A 17637-nucleotide genomic window follows, 5' to 3' on the forward strand; every position below is an offset into this window, starting at 1 on the left:
CAGCTCCTGTAATAGGATTAGAGGCAGAGAATCCCAGTGGAGAGAGGGGAGCCAGCCAGGCAGAGACAGCAAGGGCGGTTCATTGCTCCTGTGCCTTTCTGTTCACCTACACACTCCGGGGCTAGACTACACTAAATCATAGGACCTACTGAAGAGATAAGTCTTCAATAAAGACTTAAAGGTCGAGATGGAGTCTGCATCTCTCACATGGTTAGTCAGAACATTCCATAAAAATTGAGGTCTATGGGAGAAAGACCTGACTCCAGCTGTTTGCTTCAAAATTCTAGGGACAGTAAGGAGTCCTGCGTCTTGTGAACGTAGCATACGTGTAGGTATGTACGGCAGGACCAAATCGTAAAGATTGGTAGGGGCAAGCCCATGTAATACTTTGTAGGTTAGCAGTAAAACCTTTAGTGTTTTATTTGGGTAGACGGAAGTAGAGCATTGCAGTAGTCTAAACTAGAAGTGACAAAAGCATGGATCAATTTTTCTGCATCATTTTTGGACAGAGAGTTTCAGATTTTTGCAATGTTAGATAGATGGAAAAAAGCAGTCCTTGAAACAGTCTTGATATGTTCGTCAAAAGAGAGATCAGAGTTCAGAGTAACGCCGAGGTCCTTCACAGTTTTATTTGAGACGACTGTACAACCATCAAGATGAATTGTCCGATTGAAAATAATATCTCTTTGTTTCTTGGCACCTAGAACAAGCATCTCTGTTTTGTCTGAGTTTAAAAGTAGAACATTTGCCGCCATCCACTTCCTTATGTCTGAAACACAGGCTTCTAGCGAGGGCAATTTTGGGGATTCACCATGTTTCATCAAAATGTACAGCTGTGTGTCATCCGCATAGCAGTGAAAGTTAACATTATGTTTCCGAATGACATCACCAAGAGGTAAAATATATAGTGAAAACAATAGTGGTCCTAAAACGGAACCTGTCAGAGGACAAATCATTCACAGAGACAAAATTATATCTTTCTGACAGATAAGATCTAAACCAGGACAGAACTTGTCCATGTAGACCAATTTGGGTTTACAATCTCTCCAAAAGAATGTAGTGATCAATGGTATCAAAAGCAGCACTAAGGCCTAGGAGCACAAGGGGTCAAGGTTTGGCTTTTCAAGAGAGGCTTTATTTCTGACACTTTTAGTGAGTTTGGTACACATTCATCGTGTCAAGAGATATAGTACTAAAAAACTTGAGTGTCTCCCTTGATCGTAGGTCCTGTCAGAGTTGTCCAGACACAGGACAACTGAGCTTTGGAGGAATACGCAGATTTATAGACTAGTCCTTAATTTGCTTTCTAATGATGATGATATTTTCCTTAAAGAAGCCATCCTCTCTTGGGGAATGCTGCTTTTTTAGTTAGCTTTGAGACAGTATATAAAATTGTTCTTATATTCTCTAGGGTAGGGGGCAGCATTCGGAATATTGGATGAAAACAGTGCCGCAATTAAACTGCCTGCTACTCATGCCCAGAAGATAGGATATGCATATCATTGGTAGATTTGGATAGAAAACACTCTAAATGTTCCAAAACCTTTAAATGTCTGTGAATATATAATTTTCATGAAATCACAAGTGCAATATAGCAAAACACAGCTTAGCTTGTTGTTAATCCACCTGGCGTGTCAGATTTCAATACAGCTTTTCGGCGAAAGCATAACAAGCGTTTATGTAAGAACATCTCTCAGTAGATAAAATATTACAAACAGCAATCAGCCAAGTAGATTGGTCACGAAAGTCAGAAAAGCAATAAATTAAATCGCTTACCTTTGATGATCTTTGGATGTTTGCACTCACGAGACTCCCAGTTACACAATAAATGTTCCTTTTGTTCCATAAAGATGATTTTTATATCCAAAATACCTCATTTTGTTTGGCGTGTTATGTTCAGAAATCCACAGGCTCGAGCGGTCACGACATCGCAGATAAAAATTCCAAGTAGTATCAGTAATGTCCACAGAAACATGTCAAAAGTTTTTTATAATCATTCCTCAGGTTGTTTTTAAAATATATAATCAATAACATGTCAACTCGGACTGTAGCTTTTTCAATAGGAGAGGGAGAGACAATGGCTGCCCCACTGACGCTATCCACTGACGCAATGTGATCGTTCTCACTCATTTTTCAAACTAAAAGCCTGAAACTATGCCTAAAGACAGTTGACACCTTGAGGAAGCCATAGGAAAAAGAATCTGGTTGATATCCCTTTAAATGGAGTTAAGGCATCCAATGGAACAGAGAGCTTTCAGGAAAAACAGCACTTCCTTGTTGGATTTTCCTCAGGTTTTCGCCTGCAATATCAGTTCTGTTATACTCACAGACAATATTTTGACAGTTTTGGAAACTTTAGAGTGTTTTCTATCCTAATCTGACAATTATATGCATATTCTAGTTTCTGGGCCTGAGAAATAGGCAGTTTCAAATGGGTACGTTTTTTAGCCAAAAACTAAATTCCTACCCCCTTCACTCAAGAAGTAAAAAAAATGTCTGTGAGTATAACATAACTGATATGGCAGGCGAAAACCTGAGTAAAATCCAACCAGGAAGTACTATTATTTTGAAAAGCTGTTTTTCCTTTGAAAGCCTATCCACGATACAAAGACTTAGGACCCAGTTCACAAGCTCTTTGCCTTCCTCTACATGTGAGCAGTCTTTAGGCATTGTTTCAGGCTTTTACTCTGAAAAATGAGGGAGATACAGCACTTTCATTCATCAGCCATGCGCCCTGATCGTGAATGCGCCTTTCTTGTTTCTCCTTTCCTTTTGATTAAGCTTTTGTCCGGTTGAAATATTATTGATTATTTATGAGAAAAACAACCGGAGGATTTATTTTAAACATCGTTTGGCATGTTTCTACTAACTTTTATTGTACTTTAAAAAAAAAAAATGTCTGGAATTAGTGCACGCGTCTCTGCATTCGGATTACTGGACAAGACGCACAAACAAAAAGGAGGTTTTTGCTCATAAAGAGGGACATTATCAAACAAAACAAAAAGATTTATTGTCCATCATGGAGACGTGGGAGTGCCACCAGATGAAGATCAAAGGTAAGTGATTCATTTGAATTTTATTTCTGATTTGTGTGACTCTCCTTGTTTGCTGTATGGGTTTCTTTGGCTAGGAGCTAACCTAACACCTAGCAAAGTGTGCTTTCGTCGTAAAGCATTTTTGAAATCTGACACAGCGGTTACATTAAGGAGAAGTTTATCTATAATTCCATGCGTAACACTTGTATTGTTTATCACTGTTTATGATGAGTATTTCTGTTATTTGATGTGGCTCTCTGCACTGCTCTCTTCACCGGATGTATGTATGAGACAATGCATTTCTGACCATAACGCTCCAATGTGAACTGAGATTTTTGGATATAAATATGAACGTTATCGAATAAAACGTAAATGTAACTTGAAGTCCTATGAGTGCCATCTGATGAAGATGAAGATCTGAAGATCAGGATAGTGATTCATTTGATCTCTATTTCTGCTTTTTGTGACCCTTTGGCTGGAAAAATGGCTGTGTTTTTCTGTGATTAGGTACTGACCTAACATAATCGTTTGGTGTGCTTTCGCAGTAAAGCCTTTTCAAAATTGGACACTGTGGTTGGATTTACAAGAAGTTTATCTTTCAAATGGTGGATAATAGTTGTATGTTGAGGAATTTTAAATATGGGATTTCTGTTGTTTTGAATTTGGCTGGCATTTCACTGGCAGTTCTCGAGGTGGGACGTTGTACCAGAGAGGTTAAAAACTACAGAGTCACTCATTGCCCCCATTACTAAGGTCACCAACACATCTATTGGTCAGGGCGTGTTTTCAAGGGTATTGAAGTCGGCCATAATAATGGCCATCTTTAAATTGGGTGACCCTGCTGACTTGAGTAACTACAGGCCCATTAGTATACTACCTGTGGTGTTGAAGGTTGTTGAAAAGTGTGTAGCAGAGCAACTGATTGGTCACCTCAACAACAGCCCATTCACATTACACTCCATGCAGTTTGGCTTCAGAGCAAAACACTCCAAAGAAAGGGACAACTGCTTTCTTCTGGAAAATGTCATAATTCCTTTGTCTTTAGAAATGCAATGGAACGCAGCTACCTCTCACAGAAGCGCGTGTGATCAGCCCATGGCCTTCTGGCAGACCTCTTACTCAATCAGCTCTTATTCTCTCCTCCTTCACAGTAGAAGCCTGAAACAAGGTTCTAAAGACTGTTGACATCTTGTGGAAGCCTTAGGAAGTGCAATCGGACCAAATTTACACTGTATCTTGGATAGGCAAAGAGTTGAAAAACTACAAACCTCAGATTTCCCTCTTCCTGGTTTTGGATTTTTTCTCAGGTTGTTGGCTGCCATATGCATTCTGTTATACTCACAGACATCATTCAAACAGTTTTAGAAACTTCAGAGTGTTTCCTATCCAAATCTAGTAATACTATGCATATCTTAGCATCTGGGCCTAAGTAGCAGCTCGTTTACTCTGGGCACCTTATTCATCCAAGCTACTCAATACTGCCCCTAAGCCATAAGGAGTTATTCAACACCAATACTACAATACTGTCAAATAAGTCAAGGTATGGAGACCTTCTGAAGGCACTGAAGGTTGGAGTGAAATCATTTTTATGGCCATATCATTACCAAACAGCTAGGCGGAGTTTGCGGGGGTGTGGCAACTTCAGAATGATTTGTACTCTATATAAAGGTATGTCAATCGTAGGGTTGGCATTGCTCTATGAGAAACTAACAGAAGGCATTTAAAACACAATAGTTAATGTTCCAATGAAAGCGCAAATGTCTTGAAAGGGTATTCTTTGTTAAATGTCTATGCGGATCATTCCTGTTCTTTTCTCACAGAGCAGTGTCAAATACAGTGGGTGTGACGTTCACAAATGCTTTGTTTCTATGGCAAGAGAATACTACAGTATATCAATCCACACATCCCACATGTACATTGAATACAGAAAAACACAACATTGTCTATGGTAAACACACAGTTTATTTAAATGTTCAGTTGCTCACATAGCAATCTTGGCACAGATTCGCAATTATAGCCTACAAGTATATAATCTCAAAATGTTGAACCCTAACATTTTTGAAGGACTACTTACAAGTATCAGCAGGATCGACAGGCCTCAGCCGGCTCGCCAGGCTCTCATGCCTCTGCCAGTTCGTCGGGAAGTTTACGCCCAGCCGGCTTGTCCAGCGCCCATGCCTCAGCCAGCCCGTCAGGCTCGCCCAGGTGTCACGACGGGTGGCACCCCTAAAGCGGGGTGTACTGTCACCCCTGCTCCCGCTCGAAGGCGCCAGGCTCCCCAGAATTACGCACACCTGCCTTCCCCACATCACGCGCATCAGCGATTATTGGACTCACCTGTACTCAATCACCTCTGTCATTACCTTCCCTATATCTGCCTGGTTCCCCGCTCTGTTCCCTGCTTCAGCATTAATGTTCGTGTGACTTTGTATACCCGTGTGCTGACGCTGGTCCTGTTACCTGTCTGTTCCGCATTAAATGTTAACTCCCCGTACCACCTTCTCATCTCCGGCGTCGGTCCTTACATAAATATTGGTAACCTGAAATGATAGCTCTTATTCAAATGTATTTAATCAAATGATCATGAATAAAAATACATTTTACAACACACAGTAAATACAGTATCTTACATTTTTGTATAGACAAGAAAGGCAGTAATCAAGTTGTTTTTACAGTGTACCAGACTGGTCTTTTACGTCATCTTTAATTAATTTATAAAACATTACAGGTAGAATCCTTAATTAAACAATAACAAAGCGTACTCCTGCTCGTTTTGCTAAAAATCGAAGGGATTGGAAATGTAACCACTCAAATTCATAGACAGAGATGTAAGGACAGACCATTCATGACATCAAATGTATAGTTTTAACCATGTTTGGAGGCTATACAGTGTTTCACATTTATGCTGTTTACAAACATTGGAGTAAAACAAGTTGAACTAAGCTCATGAGGCATTTATAAGTTATACACCTCAAGAATCAATGGTTATATGTCATTCATTTATGAGTCCAAAAATGGATGTAGCAACTAAGGAGTCTAGCTTTAAAAGGCACTTAGAAAATCAGTATAGTGCATGATATTATTTTTTAACAATTTGTATTTAAAAATACTTCGACTTCCCTTTGTACATGGTCTACAGCAATGAAAGGTAGTTATACCTAAATGTCAATAGCAATACATTGTCAAATATTGTCTTTCAGTGCCAATACTCAGTAGAAAAGGAAGCGATGATACAGTAGATCTGGGTTTACATTTTCTAAACCTCTCATTGAGTACCCCCTACTGTTACACTTGTTCGATATATTCCAGTACTAGCACACCTGATTCAACTGGTCAACTCATCATCAAACATGATTGGTTGAATCAGATGTCCTAGTACCGGAATAGATCAAATACGTGGAATGGCTGGGGGTACTTGAGCAGAGGTTTGGGAAACTGCTGTAGATAAACCATAGAGATACTAAAAGGAGCTCGTTTGTCATTATAGCTTGACTCAATCCACCTTTGAGCTCTTCCTAAAAAATCTAACTATGGCAGTATACACTAAAATAAATACATGGAAAATCTACACCCATGTTGCAGTCACAATTGTATTGTGTTGAGATTAACTTAAATCTAATGTTTCATTTGAATTAGATCTAATAAAAAAATATGATTTATGTAGGTTTCCCTATCTCTGGTGCTTCTTCGTGTGTAGAGCCAGGTGGTCAGACCGGGAGAAACAGCGGTTACACACACCACACTGGAAGGGCTTGGCCCCTGTGTGTTTCCTGAAGTGGCGAGTCAGCTCGTCGGAACGAGCGAAGCACCACTCGCACCCCTCCCAGGAGCATTGGTATGGCTTCTCTCCTGGAATGCAGCACCGAATTAGATTATACTACAGCAGAAACAGGGACGATCATGTCACATCATATAATGTACAGTAGAAACTAAATAATTAAACTATACTACTTATGTTGATAGGGTCAGTAAAGATAATATTTCAATATTAACATCAAAAAGTCTCTTGAATGAATTAGAATCAATAATAAAATAAATAAAGAAATAAAGACTTAAAACACAAACCGGTTTAGTTTGTTTACGCTCTTTAAAACAGCTTTCCCATTCGACAACATGCAGCAACATTTGGCGGGCCATATTTCAGTCAGCATAAAGAATGAAAAAGCATTCTTCTGCCTGGTAACATAACATACTGCCTCCCCCCAAAATAAAATACGGGTCACCCCATGACAGGACTTTTATAATGTTACCAGTAAACACTTACCTGTATGTGTCCGTAAATGGGCCTTTAAATGGGAGGACTTGGTGTAGACTTTCTTACATGCTGATGAAAGAGAATGGAACCAAATGTATGTCATTACAACATAACTATAATTGATTCATAAGCTTTTAACAAGAACATCCTACATCTAACAGAGTGGAGTTAATGGTCACGGTTGAATTATAAACCATGCATTGCATTAGTGACATCCCACTGACCTCTCACACTCTCCTGTGCAGCCAAAATGGAACCCACACGGCATTTCTGTCTCTTAATTTGTCGTGTTTTTAAAGTTTTGTAATGTACAAAAGTGCAATCTAAGTCTCAACAAAAGTGAAATAACACTGTAATGGAAATGTTGTGAGTTTTATGACAATTTAGTCATGTTTATTGAATGAGTTGGAAAACATATTGACATTGTGCCTGTGCCTAGCTAGCTACCTAGCTATAATGCTAACTTGCTAGCTTTACCACCCTGTGTTGGTACATTTTACTAGCTAAAATAGTTATTGATTTGAGTCTGAAATGTGGAATTGAATTTGAATGGTTTGAATCTTTGTCAAATCCATCAATGAAAAGTCTAACTGAAAAGTATCCTTATTGCTCCTGGTAAGCCTAAGCCAATTGTCTGCAAAGGTTGTTACATTGTAACTACATAGTAATTATAAAGGTTATACCTTACTGAGTTTTACTTTACACTAAAGGGAAACTTCACAAGTTTTTTTAGGGTGAATTATATTGATCATGCATTGTACTGCATATATTCTGCCAACAATGCCTCACTCTACGTCATGGAATGTTGAGTCAAATATAACCTAGTTTTTCAACCTCTTATGAAGTTGTTTTTGTAGCATAAATTGGGAATGTTATATTTTTGGCTGATATTATAATTGCAAATGTGAAACAAAGTAATTACAACACTGTCAGTTCCACTTTAAGTCGCTTGCTCCTGGGTAGGTACATGATCCTTACAAGTATATCCTATGTAACTACATTGTTCTTACATTACAGCATTTGAACCAGGTCATAACATATAAATAAATAATTAAAATAGGCGGGTAGTTAACAACAGGGTCTGCCTTATTCCAATTGTTGTTTACTTGATATTTACGATTTAATTCCATGGGTTTCAAAAACATCATCATCTAATCTGCTACTAGTTTTTGACATAACAGCAAACCAAAGCCTCTCTCCCACTATATGTTCCTTTTAAAAAGCGAATTGACAAATGTAACTCCCATAAGTGAGGAGCATGACCCATAGACTCAAGGTAAGGAAACATTTAAGTAATTCTCTAAATGAACACCTAGACTCTTTCCCCTAGAAACTAGTGTAGCTCTGAGAGTATTGGACCAGTGTAAGCAATATGGATCCTCCATCTTCCCCTCTGATAGGCCAGGTGGAATTGTTGCCATATTAAATCAAAATGTCTATCCAATCCTCTCATATCTCCTAGTGGTTGATTTGGGATTCAGGAATTTTGTCATCCCTGCAATATCTATTGCCGGAGCACGAGGGATGTAGTGCTGCCGGAGCACGAGGGATGTAGTGCTGCCGGAGCACGAGGGATGTAGTGCTGCCGGAGCACGAGGGATGTAGTACTGCCGGAGCACGAGGGATGTAGTGCTGCCGGAGCAGGAGGGATGTAGTGCTACCGGAGCACGAGGGATGTAGTGCTCCCTCACTGTTTTCAATTTGCGAATCCACGCAGCTGGTAACAACATTTCTGGAAAATTATTTCCCGCAACATCACATAGTGATGAATGACTATTTAACATAACAGTACCGAATAAAATAGCATAGTAGGACTGTAATGTCACTGTGTTACACCAAAAACACCTAATTTCTAGTGAGATTTTAGGATGGTTAGCTGAAGCTGAATAGTCACATTTCTTGTCTCATGTGCCCAAAACGCAACAGCAAGCGCCACTATGTATGCTTTGAATGAAACAAAATACAAGAAGGTTAATAGTTGAACACCATCTTCTCCAATTCACTCACAAAACAGTAATTAGAGAAGATATAATTGCACATTCCCATGAAACTGATTGACATTAAATTATTGGCATGCAGACGCAGTTTGTACATTTCACCGGTAAAACGTGATGATTGCCTATTTAGAAATCAAGTATGCCTGACTTGGTGTTTGAGGGTTTTAAAAATATACTATTTTCTTGAGACAATATGTGTTGGCATAGGCAGACGTTACATTAGGAGGATGCATTTTATGCATATTCTATAATAATATTCTGTCAGTACAAACTTTGATTGAGAAATTATGAGGTAATTATTTTTTCAAAAATTCCCACTCCCGCACTTAAGAAAATATCACTACACTATTGCCTGTAAGTGTAGTGAGACTCCCTGTCAGTTCTTCTCACCAGAAAAGTCACAGTGATGTATCCTCCTCCTCTCCAGGTCAGGGTTATTCCTGCGGTTACACTTCCCCGGACCTGTCTGGGCCAACGCTGGGGACACTGGCCCAACACCGGGGCTCAGGCCTGCTCCAAGTCTAGAACTTTGGCCTTGTCCAAGACCTGGACTCTGAACAAGTCCTAGACCTGAGCTTTGGACTGGCATAAGACCAGGACTCAGATTCGAGGCAATCCTTGCTGCATAGGATGGAGGCAGAAACAGATTCTGGATCAGCTCTTTCCCTCTGTCCGGGCTCCCTGGCTTGGAGTTGGGCGGGGACAGAGGAAGATAGGCTGGTCGCTGCTGCGAATGGCTTGCGAACTGGGTTTGCAGAGTATAGCCACCATTTTGTGGGCATCCCATAGATTTGACAGCACTCTGGGGGGATGATAAGTGGACGTTGCTGAAAGGGAATGACAAGGCGGACACGGGGACCCCGCTGTGGAGGTCTGAGTTCACTGGACGACTAGGCACCAGCTGCTCTAGCTCAGAGTTCAATAGCTGGAACAACGGAACATCTGGGAAGTCCAGGGTGTGCATTTCCTGTTTGATGAACATGCTACTTCCTGTGTCTGTTGAAGCACCATAAAGCCCAGGGTGTTCTAGAAGGGTTGTTGGACCAAGGTTGCCGTGGCAACTGGGGTGCATGAGGGAGTGGGAGAGAGGCTCTGTCTTGATGGGTCTCATAGGCCGACATATGTCCGGGCTCAGGTAAGTGATGTCAGGGAAGAGAAGGCTCATGTTGATGCTGTATGGGGAACTAAGGTCCTCTGTGAAAGATGTCTGTCTGGAGTCTGGTACTTCCTGAGGATAAGGGGACAGATATTTGTCCATCTCAGATTTACCCTGTAATGAAAAAATAGATAATAGTGAGTGTTCAATATGAGTATTTGTAAATTACATTTAATACAGTTTTGTGTTAAATCATTAACTTGTGAATATCCATGATTGTAACATTGTAACATCATGAAAATTAAGGAGGACTATAACTTAGTTCTAACAATCCAATTCTTCACTGAAATGGCCTATGAAGTATTCACAGGGCTATCACTGAAATAGACCCATGTGAAGGCTACTGGAACATGGTGTGGCATGGGTCATCGCTTAATCTCTGTTTATATTTTGTTGTAGCCCTACCAGTGCTCATAGGAGTGAAAGGAGAGAGTAGTGACCATGTTCACATCAACCAGTCTGCAGTGAAACATTTATCATGTAGACTACACAGTACTCCTGTCACGCCCTGACCTTAGAGAGTATTTTAATGTCTCTATTTGGTTTGGCCAGGGTGAGTCCTGTGCCTGCTCCCAGAGCCAGATCCCCTGTATGTCTCCCCAGCCTGGTGAGTCATGTGCCTGCGCCCAGCCCAGAGCCCCCAGAGACGGCCTCCAGCCCAGAGCCCCCAGAGACGGACTCCAGCCCGGAGCCCCCAGAGAGGGTCCCCAGTCTGGGGCCTGCAGAGAGGTTCCCCACACCAGAGGTGAGCCAGAGGTGGAGCGGGGTCTGCGTCCCGCACCTGAGCCGCGGATAGATGCCCAGCCAGACCCTCCCCTATAGGTTCAGGTTTTGCGGCCGGAGTCCGCACCTTTGGGGGGGGGGGGGGGGGTACTGTCACACCCTGACCTTAGAGAGCCTTTTCATGTCTCTATTTGGTTTGGTCAGGGTGTGATTTGGGGTGGATATTCTATGTTTTGTTTTTCTATGATTTTGTATTGCTCTGTTTTGGCCGGGTAAGGTTCTCAATCAGGGACAGCTGTCTATCGTTGTCTCTGATTGGGAACCATACTTAGGTAGCCCTTTTTCCCTCCTTTCTTTGTGGGAAGTTGACTTTGTTTAGGGCACATAGCTCCACAGTTTGTTTTATAGTGTTCATTGTTTTTGTCAGCTCATATAAATAAAGAATATGTACGCACACCACGCTGCACCTTGGTCCTCCTCCTTCAACAGCCGTGACAACTCCCCAATGGCCGTATGCTACATTCACCCTTCTCTCGTAAAACCATTCATTCCACATCCATACTACGCATATACTAAGACTACGCTGACCAACGCAAAACAAGATCACATTGCACAATGTTATATCTGTCTCCATGTGTCGATCAACTGATATTGAAACATGTACAGTATTTGGATAAAACAACTGGAACCAGTGCACTTCGCTTGGTGGGCTTCTGAAGAGTAGCCAGGCTTCTGAAGAAGGCCTAGTGCTCCAATCTAGTCACAGAGCATTTTGTATTATTATGTACACAGTCCATTTAGTATGGAATGTAGTAATCTGTGGATGTCCATTTCGTATGACATGTTACAAATTACAATTGGTATTATATGTAACAAATTCGCTAAAAGTATGACATGTTACAAATTCTAGCTAGGTGGCTAACGTTAGCTAGGGGTTAGGGTTAAGGTTAGGGTTAAGTTTAGGAGTTAGGTTAAAGGGTTAAGGTTACGGGAAGGGTTAGCTAAAATAGTTCATTCAAGTTAGGGTTAGCTACATGCTAAGTAGTTGCAAGTAGCTAAAAAATGTTAACTTGTTGAAAAGTAGGCTAATTAGCTAAAATGCTAAAGTTGTCCAAGATGAGATTCAAACTCACAACCGATGGGATGCTAGACGTTTGTGTTATATGCCACCCTACTTTCGTTTTTGCCTTAAGTAACAATCTGTCTTATATAACCATACCAAACATAACATATAATACAATTGTGGGGTTTTCAGATTGACATTTATTATGTTACGTCTAGTGTCTGAAACCAGGCTGGGCGCCCCTGTATAGGCGATGGAACTCTATGACTGATTTTAGATTGTCCAGCTGCTGCCTGCATGCGCTGCACACATCTATCCTACATTTTGAGATGGGGCGCAACGCTTCATCTCAGTCCACTATCTACCTGTCTGTACATGTAGGCTATTTTGCCTGGCAGTTAGATATCAGAATAGTATAATATAGCCTAAATATCAAAGTGTCCCTAGTAACATCCGATGTCAGTTCAGTACGAACCAGGGTGCAGGGAATTTTGCATACCACCTAGACTACTGCAGACCGACAACCTGTCTTTACAGTGATGAGGGCAAATAACGTCCCGTACTATTTTACAAAAATCACATGGGTTACATCTACGTACGACTATCAATACAAATACCCAAGCATTCAATACACTCTTGGCTGCTGCGTTTCACTTCTAAAACGGGGTGTGTTGTTGTGGCTGTGCGCCAACGATTCCATGCAATCTACTTGCTCAAACTGTAAACTCGCTTTCTAATTGAATACCGTACCAGATTGTAGTCGTGGAATGAAGAGCTGCCACTGATTGTATTCCTCATGTTGTAGAGGACTTGTCCATGTCCCTGACCTTCTCCTTCTTCTTCTTCTCCTCCTCCTCCTCTTCTCATCCCGCGTGCCATTGGTGGTGCGGCGAGTTTATGGTTGTCGAGCGCGTCCTGATCCAGAGCAAACCAAACATTATTCGTTAACAAGTCAGTGGCCATAAACGCTGATAATGTTAAGTCCAGTAGCCCGCGAAATTGGGCAAAATGAATAATTTATCATAGGAATAGTTCTGATTTGAACAAATAGCTCAAGCCAGGCAGCTGTCAAATTCTGCATATGCTATCTGTTTTGCGTATGTGCTTCTCAAATTACACAACTGCATGATAGCAGGGTGGGCGGAGCTGGGCTTGTATTGGCCATATACCACGAACCCCCTAGTGCCTTATTGCTATTTTAAACTGGTGATCAGCATAATTAGAGCTGTAAAAATACATTTTTGGGTCATACCCGTGGTATACGGTCTGATATACCATGGCTGTCAGACAATCAGCATCCAGGTCTCCAACCACCCAGTTTATAATGCAGAATAGACAGAACATAAACGTTAAAGTATTGAGTAGCTTTGCCTTTACATTACATTTCAAGGAATGGAGGAGTGAAAAGGCAAAAGAAGTGGAAAGGCAGCAACATGATTGTGGGATGATTAACTTCAAGTGGGGGAACCTATTAATTAATTCAGTTACTTATTCACAGCCTCTTAAAATAACATTGTGACACATAAAACCTATTCCCCTCCAGCAGTATATGAGAATGACAGTACCTTCGTATTGACCTAAAATAGGACACTTGAATGTGAATGAATGATTCAGCAGCACATTGTTGTTCCTTTGTGACACCAGGCTTTTTGAGGGCCATTGTGGATGATACATTCTATTTTATTTTATTTAACCTTTATTTAACCAGGTAGGCTAGTTGAGAACAAGTTCTCATTTGCAACTGCGACCTGGCCAAGATAAAGCATAGCAGTGTGAACAGACAACACAGAGTTACACATGGAGTAAACAATTAACAAGTCAATAACACAGTAGAAAAAAAGGAGAGTCTATATACATTGTGTGCAAAAGGCATGAGGAGGTAGGCGAATAATGACCATTTAGCAGATTAACACTGGAGTGAAATGATCAAATGGTCATGTGCAGGTAGAGATATTGGTGTGCAAAAGAGCAGAAAAGTAAATAAATAAAAACAGTATGGGGATGAGGTAGGTAAATTGGGTGGGCTATTTACCGATGGACTATGTACAGCTGCAGCTATCGGTTAGCTGCTCAAATAGCAGATGTTTGAAGTTGGTGAGGGAGATAAAAGTCTCCAACTTCAGCGATTTTTGCAATTCGTTCCAGTCACAGGCAGCAGAGAACTGGAATGAAAGGCGTCCAAATGAGGTGTTGGCTTTAGGGATGATCAGTGAGATACACCTGCTGGAGCGCGTGTTACGGGTGGGTGTTGCCATCGTGACCAGTGAACTGAGATAAGGCGGAGCTTTACCTAGCATGGACTTGTAGATGACCTGGAGCCAGTGGGTCTGGCGACGAATATGTAGCGAGGGCCAGCCGACTAGAGCATACAGGTCGCAGTGGTGGGTGGTATAAGGTGCTTTAGTAACAAAATGGATGGCACTGTAATAAACTGCATCCAGTTTGCTGAGTAGAGTGTTAGAAGCAATTTTGTAGATGACATCGCCGAAGTCGAGGATCGGTAGGATAGTCAGTTTTACTAGGGTAAGTTTGGCGGCGTGAGTGAAGGAGGCTTTGTTGCGGAATAGAAAGACGACTCTAGATTTGATTTTCGATTGGAGATGTTTGATATGAGTCTGGAAGGAGAGTTTACAGTCTAGCCAGACACCTAGGTACTTATAGATGTCCACATATTCAAGGTCGGAACCATCCAGGGTGGTGATGCTAGTCAGGCGTGCAGGTGCAGGCAGCGAACGGTTGAAACGGTTAGATAGCACAGTGTCCAAGGACGGGCCGGAAGTATATAGAATGGTGTCGTCTGCGTAGAGGTGGATCAGGGAATCGCCCGCAGCAAAAGCAACATCATTGATATATACAGAGAAAAGAGTCGGCCCGAGAATTGAACCCTGTGGCACCCCATAGAGACTGCCAGAGGACCGGACAGCATGCCCTCCGATTTGACACACTGAACTCTGTCTGCAAAGTAGTTGGTGAACCAGGCAAGGCAGTCATCAGAAAAACCGAGGCTACTGAGTCTGCCGATAAGAATATGGTGATTGACAGAGTCGAAAGCCTTGGCAAGGTCGATGAATACCTTGCCCCTTGGAATCAATCCCACAAGTTCCTATTCAAGTAATATTGAACTTAGCATCAATGGAATTTACCGGATACAATGCTTTTTTTTGTCCCTAGCCTACTTAATCTGTGTCTAGGAAACCGGGCCCATGAAGTTTGACGTGATGATGAATGCTTTGTATATTTAATATGTCAGTGTGTTTGTTAGTAGATGTTCTTGTGTTTCAAACTGTTCCTCCTGTCCAGGAAACTGTCCCTTGTGTCCGTCTTAGTTGTTCACTCTAGTCTTGTTTATACCTGGTGCTAAAATTCATAATTTGTTCTGAACTTGTCTACATTCTGATTGTGCCCACATTTTCAGGCATTCATCTACACATAGTATGAAAATGTGTTTCTTATCTGTCCACTGAGTCCGCATTGTGACCACAATTCCCTGTCCCTCCCTGTATGCAAATTGTTTGGACAGTCATTCTTTCAAAATAAAATATATGTATTTATTTTAAGACACATATTGATGATAAACAGTGAGCTCCTAAATGATTGGCTCTGGAACACAGCACTTTGGATTTGATATTATACACTGGCTATAATGTTAAAGTGCAGACTGTCAGCTTTAATTTGAAGATATTTTCATTCATATTGGGTTTAGAAATTAAAGTACTTCTTGTACTTTAATGTCACATTTTAAGAGACCAAAAGTATTTGGACAAATTAACTTATTTGTTTATTAAAGTAGTAAAAAGGTAAGAATTTGGTCCCATATTCATAGCATGCAATGATTACATCAGGCTTGTGACTCTACAAATTTCATTGATGCATTTGCTGTTAGTTTTGGTTGTGTTTCAGATCGTTTTGTGCCCAAAATAAATGAATGGTAAATAATGTTTTGTGTCATTTTGGAGTCACTTTTACTGTACATAAGAATAGAATATGTTTCTTAACACTTAGATGAATGTGGATGCAGCCATGATTACGTAGAGCCCTGAATGAATCGTTAATAATGATGAGTGAGAAAGTTACAGATGCACAGATATCATACCCCGAAGACATGCTAACCACAATAACAGGGAGGTTATCATTTTGGGGTGGGTGGGTGTTTGATAAAACACTCTGACAGGAAGGTACTATCTGTGATGTGTCAGATTCAGTTCCCACACTTGACTTGGCAGCGTAACCAATGAATAATGGCAGGGATCAGTGTAACCTGTCAAAACAGGAAACACAGGTATGTCCATGTGTTGGCACAGCATACAAAACATCAGGTTGAGGGTTCAGTTAATTGCCCAAAACACCCAAACAAACACACACACGCACACAGACAGACACACTAGTGACGGTCAGTGCCGTTTATGACGACCGAGGACATTTTTTTTTTCATGAGCATGGCCTTATTTATATTACAGCATGTGGGATGACTGTCATTCATATCCCATTCACCCAGTTCAATGTAACATCGATAGGTTTAGGCTACTACATGATACTCAAATTTTCCCTATACCCATCATGAGGTTGCTACAACCTAGCCTATGAATGAAAGTTTACATCGTAGGTACACAGGTCGAGAGAAAAAATTGAGACGACACATGTCGTCACAGTGACACATTAAATAGCGCCTTGCACATGCTTGCCTGCATCTAGCTTATCTAGGGTGTAATCATTAGCCCAACAGTTGCAAACAAGAGTTTCTATTGGAACAATTGTGATATTTCTATCCCTGTTTCATTGAGTTATATTTTATTTAACTAGGCAAGTCAGTTAAGAACAAATTCTTATTTACAATGACAGCCTACCCCGGACCAACCCAGATGACGCTTGGCCAATTGTACTATTGGGAGTCCAATCAGAGTCACAACTGGATGTGATACAGCCTGGAATCAAACTAGGGACTGTGGTGATGCCTCTTTCACTTTGATACACTGTCTTACACCGCTGCGCCACCCGGGAGCACTATGCTTCTGTTTAAGAAACGTTATTCAACAGAATCGGCGTATTGAATATACCCCTGACCACGCATAAACAGTTCACTTTCATAGCAGCCACATTGTATTCCTTCTCGCCTCTATGCACTCTCCTCCTCTCACCTTTTTCCTTCGTTTGTGGACATCAATGAATAACACATCAGCTGTATGTGACCTGGCAAAAAAAAATTCCAAGCCAAACCATGTCATAACCACTACACACAGCCTACATTGTTGTCCCCATATTAGTTAAAGTAACGTCATAGTCAACATAGCTAATAGAACTAATGTGTTAGTAAAGCCACCACAATCTTTCAGTAACGTTACAGTGTATAGTCAGTAAGCAGTTACACCGGTGAGCCCCAGTGGCAATACATTAATAAAACCAAAAGCTTA

General features: G+C 41.1%; 1 protein-coding gene across 1 annotated transcript; it reads right to left on the bottom strand.

Moving 5' to 3' along the window:
• Nucleotides 1-5720: 5720 nt before the first annotated feature.
• Nucleotides 5721-13389, bottom strand: klf5b (Kruppel-like factor 5b). The gene is made up of 4 exons (XM_021578621.2): nucleotides 12980-13389; nucleotides 9678-10557; nucleotides 7300-7359; nucleotides 5721-6884 (listed from the first exon to the last, which is right to left on the bottom strand). Exons 1-4 carry the CDS (start codon nucleotides 13190-13192, stop codon nucleotides 6706-6708), a joined length of 1332 nt encoding a protein of 443 aa, XP_021434296.2. The 5' UTR covers nucleotides 13193-13389; the 3' UTR covers nucleotides 5721-6705.
• Between the last annotated feature and the right edge of the window lie 4248 nt (nucleotides 13390-17637).

Source organism: Oncorhynchus mykiss, chromosome 22, assembly GCF_013265735.2.
Source record: "Oncorhynchus mykiss isolate Arlee chromosome 22, USDA_OmykA_1.1, whole genome shotgun sequence".
Taxonomy (NCBI): domain Eukaryota; kingdom Metazoa; phylum Chordata; class Actinopteri; order Salmoniformes; family Salmonidae; genus Oncorhynchus; species Oncorhynchus mykiss.

Bases quoted from the DNA above. Each gene is read 5' to 3' on its own strand.
- klf5b (XM_021578621.2), bottom strand. From the start codon at position 13,192: ATGGCCACTGACTTGTTAACGAATAATGTTTGGTTTGCTCTGGATCAG. The intron at 10,558-12,979 runs GTACGGTATTCA...TTTTCATTACAG, and splicing joins CATTCCACGACTACAATCTG to GGTAAATCTGAGATGGACAA. The intron at 6,885-7,299 runs GTAAGTGTTTAC...GCTGCATTCCAG, and splicing joins CCATTTACGGACACATACAG to GAGAGAAGCCATACCAATGC.